A 10,370-nucleotide genomic window follows, 5' to 3' on the forward strand; every position below is an offset into this window, starting at 1 on the left:
ATGTCTAACTGTTGTCTGAGAAAGACATGGTTTACAATTCTTCTAATAGTGGGTTAATTCTATCATTGTTTGCACAAGATTTTAATTATATTATGTTTGGTGAATCAATTTGTTTCATATATATATATTTTAAAATTTCATTGACAACAGTTTTTTTTGATGTAAATCAAATAAAAACTGTTTGATGTAACTTTGCTTTTTTTTTTTTTAATTAGCTTCTATCTGAACTTTTAAATTATATTGTGTTTAGTAAATCAAATAAAAACTGTTTTTTTTCAGAATTAATCACTAATAATAGTTTTTATGAGCAACATCATGATTGTTTTAAAGCTGCTAATATAAAAAACACTGAATAATAATATTTTATGGTGTGCCAACAACTTCCAAAAATATATATTTATCAAAAACGAAAACATGAAATGTTTTAATTTACTATTAATTCAATTCTCAGCACATCAACAACGTTTTTAGCTGTTTGTAGTATTTGTGTTCCGGCTCGAGCTATTCCTGGCTTAGTTTATGATAATTTAGCTGTTCGGCATCATAGAAGCGCTTCCCTATAACTTTTTTTTCTCAAATTTTTTTCTTTTTTGGAGTTGCAGGAAGCACAGAAAAATAAGTTATCGTTTGGTAACATTTCATACCCACATTTTTATTCTTGAAAATGAAAATAGGGTGAAACATGTTCGTTAGGATATTTCACAAGACAAAGAAAACGAAAACTTGAAAAATAGTTTCAACTTTTACAAAGAAAAAGTGAGAACATTGTTTTCACTTTTACATTTTCTCATGTTTTAAAAAAAAACTGTTTTCAAAACGTTATCAAACATGCCTATATAACATAACTGTATAAAAATTTGGTAACACGAAACATAAAATTGTTTTAATTAACCGTCGAAACAAATTAACCCTTAGTTCGTAATAGATGTTTTAAGTTTTACCTTCTTACTTCGAAAGTCTAAAAAAAAAAAATTTATTTCAGGTGAAAAGACGCGAGAAAGACCCGCGACAGTGAGTAGGGATGACAATATTACCCATCGGGTAGGGTATTCACGGGTACTCGACCTTAATGGGGCTATATAATGGGTAAAAACGGGGAACAGGTATGAAGATCCCCTATATTCAAAATATGAAATTGGGTAATAAGCGGGGATGATATTTGATCCATATCCCTATTCCCCACCCAATAAGAATAAAATATATATTATATATGTTTTAATATTAATTAATTATATTTATGTAAATTTTTTTTATAATTATTATTTTATTTTGAACTAGATTTGTATTGATTTAAGTTAGATTAATATTAAAAAAATCTAATTTCATTATGATATTTAGTTTTCATTTTAAATTTTTACGTTTTTTTATATTTCATATAAAATTTTATATAATATAATAAAATATCATTAATGGGTATTGTGTCGGATGTGGAAAACGGATCCAAACGGCTATGGAGACGGGAAATACCCATTACTTTCTAATTAAGATTGGATTAGATATAAAGACCTAATTAAAATTAAATTGAGTATGATATGTAGTTTTTCTCTCGAGTCTCGACAGAAAATAGTCAGAACACTGAATAGTTAAGTAACCTGAGGACAAAAAACACACAAGAATGTGATTGGCGGATGGGTTCTCCAAAGCAATCAAGGGCCCCACAAAACCAACTTGAGTTCCACACCTCCGGCAAGTCGTCCTTCGCCGTACAACTTATATATAAGGGAACTTATTCACAGTCTCACTGGTAAATTCGTTTTACTTTTTACTTTTTTTTATATAACTTTAGGGATTATTGTCCAATTTTGTTTGGTGAGTAGTTTCAGTGTGAGTGGCCATTATTGATGGCATGCGAATTATTCAAAAATCAAAAGCTTACTTCCAAAAAACTGAAAGAAGCAATAGCTACGGATTATCAACAGGTCTTCGTCAACATGGCTCTTTGCACATGGTCATGCACTCATCATGCATCAACTTTAATTTTTTTTTCCCCGATTAAAATCAACACTTTCGGTGTAATTTTCTTTTCCTCATCATTGAAAAGATTAACTTTTCTCGTTCGTTTGTGTAAATACTACTAATTGATTTTTTTTCTTCAGAGTCTACTACTTTACAACTCGAGGATATCTTCATGCACTGCCTTTAATTTTGATCAATTTAGTTTTTAAGTTGTAAAAAAATATATCAATGAGAAAATCACCCATGAATTCCAGAAGAATTTTTAATACACGGCATGTGAGTTATATACAAATTGAATATAGATAGATCAAAATTACACATTTAATACTGATGCATGATGCTCACAAATATTGAGGAGTCTAATCATCTACCGTGTGCTTGCACGACTTTCCATAAATTCTCAAGTCAAAATTATCCTTTTTTTCTTACCTCTCTTTTTAGAAAATCACTATATTGGGTTTGAATAATTCAAACCGGCAGAGTCGCCGGTGAAACTTGAACCTAAAATTAAAAAATATAAAATCCACTTGGTCTCCTCTTATCGGATTCCGCCCCTCAGTTGAAACCAGAATATTGTTGTGGTTTAGAATCTAATATTCTAATTATTAAAACTAAAAAACAAACTAATCGTCAGAAAAAAAAAAATTAAAATTAGTAATTTAAATTCCTATTATATTCTGTACCCACATGGAGAACCGGCACTATAAAAAGAGCTCATCGCTCCTTCTATTTACGTCTCTCCTCTGTTAATCTCAGCGAGGTTGAGAGCTTTCCCCAAGTCTTCTTCTTCTTCTGCTGTTTGTGTTCTCAGTGTTGTTGTCATCGCAACCATGTCGCTGCTCTCAGATCTCATCAACCTTAACCTCTCTGACTCCACTGACAAGATCATCGCCGAGTACATATGGTAAACACAAACCTCCACTTCCTCTCTTTTTGACGTTTCAAACATGGTTCCTTGTAGCTTTGTGTACGTGTTTTTGTGTGTTCCCAAGTTGGATGTGCTTGTTTTCATGACTGTTGAACTGGGTTTGTCTCTGATCGACCAGTTCCGGGTTTCTGTGAAGCGTTTGACTTCTTTGAGGAATCAGTTTTTTGCTTGGGTTTGCTTTTTTATTTTTCTACTTTGGTGGAAGTTTTTATCTTTAATCCATCTTTATGCTTCGTTTTCATCATGATCAGATCAAAAAAGCTGTGTTTTTACTCTTTGTTATATATGGAAGTTTTAATTAATGAGGGGTCTATTCAGAAGCTTCTGATGTTTTTAACTGAAGCTTATCATGTTTTTATGTATACAGGATTGGTGGATCTGGCATGGACCTCAGAAGCAAGGCAAGGGTAAGTATTTACTCTGCAGTTTCTCATTGTTATTTTTATTCTGGTTTAATTGATTGATTGAGTTAATAATATTTGTTCTTGGGTGTGTGAAGACTCTACCAGGACCTGTCACTGATCCTTCAAAGCTGCCCAAATGGAATTATGATGGGTCCAGCACCGGCCAAGCTCCAGGGGAGGACAGTGAAGTGATCCTCTAGTAAGATCTTCTATCTTGTTTCTTGTGATTGTTCTGTTCTTTTGATTGGTTATGGGTTCTTATATATATCTGTTTTCTTGAAATGTAACAGCCCTCAAGCTATCTTCAAGGACCCGTTCAGGAGAGGCAACAATATATTGGTGAGTTAATTTTTAATTATATTCTTATTCTTCTTTGATTCCCTGTCAATATGGTAGGATGTGATTGCTGTTACAGTTTCCTTGTTTGTTATTCATCTTTGTTCATTGATTTTGGTCGATTTAGGTTATTTGCGATGCTTATACTCCGGCTGGCGAACCAATTCCAACCAACAAGAGATGTGCAGCTGCAAAGATATTCAGTCATCCTGAAGTTGTTGCTGAAGTGCCCTGGTATCATTACTTTCTTTTAACTTCTCGTATATTCTACTTGTTTAGCATGTTTCTACAACATATGCAGGTTTTCGTGTTTGTTCAAGATTCTTTCCTAAATTATTTCATGGCAGGTATGGTCTGGAGCAAGAGTACACCTTGTTGCAGAAGGATGTGAACTGGCCCTTGGGCTGGCCGATTGGTGGTTTTCCTGGTCCTCAGGTATTTGAGTTTTTAGGATTAGTTAAATCTTGTAAAAACATATATTCCGATGTGGTAGTTTAATAAGTTGAACACTTTTTGTTTCTTGCCAGGGACCTTACTATTGTGCTGCCGGCGCTGACAAGGCATTTGGGCGTGACATTGTTGATGCTCATTACAAGGCTTGTTTGTATGCGGGTATCAACATCAGTGGTATCAATGGTGAAGTCATGCCAGGACAGGTTGATCAACCATTTTATTATATATTCTCCATCAATCCTTCTTCGTTCTTTTTTTCTTTCTAAGTCTAACTTATTAACCATGTGACTAACAGTGGGAGTTTCAAGTTGGTCCTTCAGTTGGTATCTCTGCTGGTGATGAATTATGGGTTGCTCGTTATATTTTGGAGGTGACTTAACATTCCAGTTGCATAAGTAGTTCCTTTTTCATTACACAGTTTTGACATTGACTTGGTTTCTATGCTTACAGAGGATCACCGAGATTGCCGGAGTGGTTCTATCTTTTGATCCCAAGCCAATCCCTGGTGACTGGAACGGTGCTGGGGCTCACACAAATTACAGGTATAATGCGGCTCCTTTAATGTCAAAATTGGCATGTTTTTACGGGTTGGTTTCGTAGAGGATGAAATTGATGGAGTTCACTGTAATGTTCCAGTACCAAATCAATGAGACACGAAGGAGGCTATGAAGTCATCAAGAAAGCCATTGAGAAGCTGGGGCTAAAGCACAAAGAACACATTGCAGCATATGGAGAAGGCAATGAACGCCGTTTGACGGGAAAGCATGAAACAGCTGACATTAATTCCTTCAAATGGGTAAAAACTAGTGTCCATTTTATGTCAACAATCTGAAGAATTGTTATACATATGAAACATCTGTCTAATTAGTCTCACTACTTTTGAATGATGGACAGGGAGTTGCAAACCGCGGTGCCTCCATTCGTGTTGGCCGTGACACAGAGAAAGAGGGCAAGGGTTACTTCGAGGATAGGAGGCCGGCTTCGAATATGGATCCATACGTGGTAACTTCTATGATTGCTGATACCACCATTCTGTTTAAGCCATAAGAAGCTCCCGGTGAGACAGTTCGCCCTGCATCTTGTGACAGTATCAAACCCCTCCTGGAATCAGAGATAGGATTGTGATTTACCAGATCATTCAATCTGCTAGCTACTAGAATAGCTTAAATTTTCCTTTCCACCTTTGTTTATGCTGCTGGTTTTATTTGTATTTAAGGTGTTAAAGTTGTATCGCTTCATTGCCTCCATCTATTGTGTTGAATAATTGTAATGAATAACATCTTGTACTATTTTTCTTCCCCAAATTTGTACACATGTAAGACGTACTTGCTTCTTATGGCGCCACCCAGATGAGTGTAACGTCTGAACAACCACCATACTTGAAAGCTCCATTATTCTTTCTTTTGATTTCTTTTATTCAGTTATATAAACTTCTTGCGTTAATCTACTTTAGAATATAGCAACAAGGTTGATGGGTCGTATCATTCGTATGGTCGTATGCCCCCTAACCGAAAACATTTTCAATATTTTTGGTCTTGTATATTTGAGATCTTGAACCTGACCAGTGTAAGGTACCAAGTATCAATTATATATGATGATTGCTTTGTTTTCCCTTTTCTTCATGCAACCATGTAGTGCCTCAAAACATCATCCTCACCAACAATGGTCATACCAGCAAAGCTATCGGCATCATTTACCTCATCCAACGGACCAAACCATTCCATATTGACTTTGAGAGATTTGATGCATACTCCCAAATTGACTTTACCACCGGGAACCATGTGAACTTCGAAGGAAGAAAAGAAGATAGGACAGTCGGGGTTGGTCACCTTGATAGAAGGGAGGTTGGTGAAGGCCTTAATGATATCAAAGAGGATAGGCCGGGGTGGCCTTCTTGATTGAAACCCGGTGCCGAAGTGGCTTGGACTTAGAGTGGGCATGATGGCGCTGCTCATATAACATTTCTTGTCCCTCATATTAATATTGGTCATTTGATGATATAGTCCATTTTTAATAAGATTTGAATTCACGACCTCAGCGTTCTCTAATCCTGTTCACACGGTCAGTAGCTGACTATGAAATTCATATTCACTACTGACCATGAAATTCATATTCAACCACCATTAGATGTAAATATAAGGATTGGAAACAAAATAACTCTATTTTAAAAAGATTCTCCTCACATTTGGATTTATATCTAATGGTGGTTGAGCATGAATTCATGGTTAGCTACTGACCATGTGAACGAGACTTCAGCGTTGTCAATGAAGCAACTAATTAAACAATCAAGCCACGTTTCGATGACTCATTATTATAGTTTTTTTTCGTTACAGCAGCATTGTGATGCCTTTCGCTCCTTTATTCAAATAAATGAGTCAATTTTCTTTGTTCTTAAATGAAAGATTCCAGAAAAAAACCCCTAGAGTCTTATTATGTCACTCTTACTAAAAAAAGCTCTACATGATTTGGGAATGTGAAGAAAAAAAAATCCACTTGAACAAGAGAAGAAGCGATTGTTCCCATATGGCACATCTTCAGGCTAGCATCATTGTACAGTTCAGGTGTCATAGGCCCGGTTTGAGACATCTTTTAGAGCTGCTTCATCTTTTGGGGTTAATATTTGATGTTTGGTAAAATCCTCTAAAACTGCTTATCGCCTAAATTGCTTTCCACAACAACTGAAAATCGAAAAGGTAGGAAAGGGTAGCTTTTGAAAGCAGCTTTTGGCACAAACACGTAGCTACAGTATTGGTTTAATGAAATTATATGACCTACCCATTTTGTCTATAGTATATGAACTACAGTATTAGTTTTTACTGAATAGTTTTCAAGTTAAAGGGACAAAGTAGAACATGGGTTGAGAAAAAAACGATGGAAAACTTTTGATGTGTTATGGGGAGGTCATGAAGCACCCAATGTTCTAAAAAAGGGCTAGGCGGCCGCCATCCCCCGATTCTGATTTTGCCTAATCAGATATGTCTGGGCGTTTTTGTCAAAAAATCCGCCTAGGCGGGTTCTAGAGGGGGATTCTGGGCCTGTTCTAGGCGTTTTTTGTGTGGGTCTGTAACATCCCTAAATTCAGAACAGTAAAATTTCGAATTTGTGCATGCTAGCACTCTGATATAACTTCAATAAATGAAATTACGTTACAGCAGCTGAATATCTTATCCAAGTTTAACAAAACACTTAGATTTCAAACTGTAACAAAACGTAAATACACTTGTAAGTTGTACATTATTCAACTCTCACAAGTCCTCACCAAAATAGGAAAATGAACAGAAGCAAAAACAACACACTGCTGTTAAACTGCTCGCTCCTTCCGCCTCTACTACTGCGAAGTACCTGCAGTATTACCTCCTGCACCAATAATGGTACACCAGGATTGTAAACACAAACCTGGTTAGCTACAACGCTGGTATGAGTAAACTAAAAGAATTACTCAAGGATAATGTAACATATTTCTAAACTCAGAAATATATATAAAACAACATTATCATCACAACACTAACAATGTCAACTTGCAACCAATGCCACAACAAACGTCACATATTGCCACACAAGCATAATCACAACTCACAATCACATCGCAACACATGCAGAACATTCTGGGTTAATGCGACCCTCAGGTCGCACCCAGAAGATTGGTAGTAATACTAGAGCTCTAGATGATCATCCCCATAACCGGCCAAGGAGTGGTTCTGACATATGCCTACGCCACTAAGGCCGCCACACAGGCAGAACATTGAAATTCATTTTGCCACTTGGGCCGCCACTAAGGCTAAATCATATGTATTCATTTTCTTTCGCCAAACTGGCCGCCACTAAGACAGAACAACTCACACAAAGTTTTTTGCCTAAAAAGGCCGCTACAAAGTCAACACCACAACCCACAAAGCTACACACGCAATAATCATACCGGAAGGTACATTTTCTTCCCTTCCGGTAACAACAAAATAATCACAACACAATAACGCCAGAAGGTACATTTTCTTCCCTTCCGGTCACACAACATATAAGCACTTCGACTATACCAATATTCCATCCAAAAACCTCCAATTTACCGAGAGGTACATTTTATTCCCCCTCGGTCCCATCCTCCACAATTCAATGAAAACCAACTAAAAATACACAATATATTTCACACATATAGTAGTTTTATATACTTAGTAATAAATATATGCATATCCTATTACCATTTAGATATACGTATATAATCACCAAATATATACACATTTATATTCAATCACACAACAAGTAAAAATATGTAAATGTAAGTTCACACGTCTAGTTACCGCCAAGGTAACTAGACCAAACGTGAGGTTTACTCACCTTTTCGCTCCCGCAAACAACTTGTAATCCTCAAGTGAGATCACTCGCTTGCTCTTTCAATTTCCTAAGTGACAAAACATCACTTAGTAAAAAAAACAAAACCAAAACCACTCAACACAACAAACCCTCTTTTAACATAAGGAAACTCCACACCTTCTTCCTTATGTAACTCTCGGTCTCTCTCTCTTCTTCTCAACTATCCCAAAATAGCAATAAAATCATAACCAATTAAACCACTTCACAACTAACCACTTAACCAAAACTTCACCCAAAACACAGACACAACTAACTAGTGAAACCAGCAACAAACCCACTGTCCACACACTCTTAACTTCCCTCAACTCAACCTAACTCAACTTCACAGCCCCAAACACAACCTCACAGCAAAATAAGTCAAGGTAAGAAACTCCTTACCACAAAAATACTGACATCAAGGTTGAGGGACTGCTAGAGGGCAGTGGCAATTCTCCTCCTCTCCAAACTGTTACTGTGGAACTGAGTTGCTGCCTAATACCACTCCAAAGCCTATGCAGCTGTGAAGTTAACCCCTGAAGTGACCCAAGGCTCTATGCCAACAGTGATGCCGCAGCTTGCAGTGGCAAAGTCCCTAGCTGCAGGTATGTTACTGCCGGAGTTCCTTGGACATGTATGGAGGGGTGTGAATGTTCAGTTGGGTGGAAGGTTGCGTCAGTACAGCTCTAGGATGACTGGTGGTGAAAGATTGGTGGCGGAATGGAGAGTTTGGAGTGAGGGAAGATTTTTCTGAAACAAGGAAGAAATGGAGTCGGTTGAAGAAGAAGAGAAATGAAGAGGAAAGAAGAAGAAATGGAAAAGTCTCGGGCTGGAGAGAGAGAAGGAGAAGATGAAACTAAATAGATATTTTCCAATACCTCCTCTCCCCATTTTACCCTTCCCACAACAACTTCCGTAATTAAAATCTCGCTCCTCCAACTTCCGATTACTACATGTCACATGTCTACAAACTCGTTTTGACGTGCTCTACGACTTTTGTGAAGGAGTTTTCGGAAACGAGTGACGGATCAAAAGTCAACCCTTGAGTCAACCGAATTAAATCGAAAAACGACTTAATGGTTCTCGAACCGATTTTTCTACTTCGAATGAAGGTTCTTTAAAAGACGTAGAATATGGATATAACCAAAATATCATTTCATTAATCTTCATGAAATTACAAGACATTAGTAACGAAATTCGGGTTATTACAGGGTCTAGGTGGTTTCTAGGCGTGTTCTAGGCGGGTTCTGGGTAGTTTTATCTACATTTTGATTATTTTCAGTATTTTTTTATTTAGGACCATTCAAATACCTATTTTCATGTCATTTATTTTGTATATGCTATATAAAAATTTAAAATAATTAAAAAATACATACCACCTAGTCCCCCGACTAGTCCTCTAGGCACTAGTCTCCGGCAATCCACCCGACTAGCGCCTAACATTTTTTAGAACCTTGGAAGCACCTTGGGATAAAACATCTAATAAGCCTATGTTGCTATGGGGGAAGCCTCGTGGACAAGCAAAACCTAGACTATGCTCCAAGTCTGGTTAGCTTGTGAGGGCGATAAAGATCCAGCCCCTTTTATGGGGCTTCTATCAATGGTGGTTTGTTTTCTGCATTGATCAAAGTGGATTAGTATCGACAAGCTATTCCATTGCCATGTTCTTCCTTCTGGTGAAACTTGTGAAATTCGGGTCATGTTCTTCGACGATAATAATGATACACATTTAATAACACCCAAAGGAGTGCAGGTAAAGTTAGGTCATGGGTTTCCTTTGTTGATGCCCCTTAATGGATTGGCTTGTGATATATAGTGTTCTTATTAGTAATTTTTTAAAGGTTTAAGTGTATAATTGTTCAATATATTCCTACCACAATTTGGTAAGGGTATGTGGGTGTTGTCCAGGTTTGCATACTTAATATGCCTCATGTGCCATAGTGAGGCGGTTG

The 10,370-nt window shown here is 36.9% G+C and overlaps 1 protein-coding gene across 1 annotated transcript; it reads left to right on the forward strand.

Moving 5' to 3' along the window:
- The first annotated feature begins 2,689 nt into the window (after positions 1 to 2,689).
- LOC126784343 (glutamine synthetase cytosolic isozyme) lies at positions 2,690 to 5,375 on the forward strand. The gene is made up of 11 exons (XM_050509839.1): positions 2,690 to 2,860; positions 3,252 to 3,291; positions 3,384 to 3,487; positions 3,579 to 3,627; positions 3,752 to 3,858; positions 3,972 to 4,059; positions 4,152 to 4,280; positions 4,373 to 4,447; positions 4,528 to 4,619; positions 4,714 to 4,873; positions 4,972 to 5,375. The coding sequence occupies exons 1-11, from the start codon at positions 2,787 to 2,789 to the stop codon at positions 5,122 to 5,124; spliced, it is 1,071 nt and encodes a 356-aa protein (XP_050365796.1). The 5' UTR covers positions 2,690 to 2,786; the 3' UTR covers positions 5,125 to 5,375.
- Positions 5,376 to 10,370: the final 4,995 nt, after the last annotated feature.

This window comes from Argentina anserina, chromosome 1 (assembly GCF_933775445.1).
Source record: "Argentina anserina chromosome 1, drPotAnse1.1, whole genome shotgun sequence".
In the NCBI taxonomy this organism is placed as follows: Eukaryota; Viridiplantae; Streptophyta; class Magnoliopsida; order Rosales; family Rosaceae; genus Argentina; species Argentina anserina.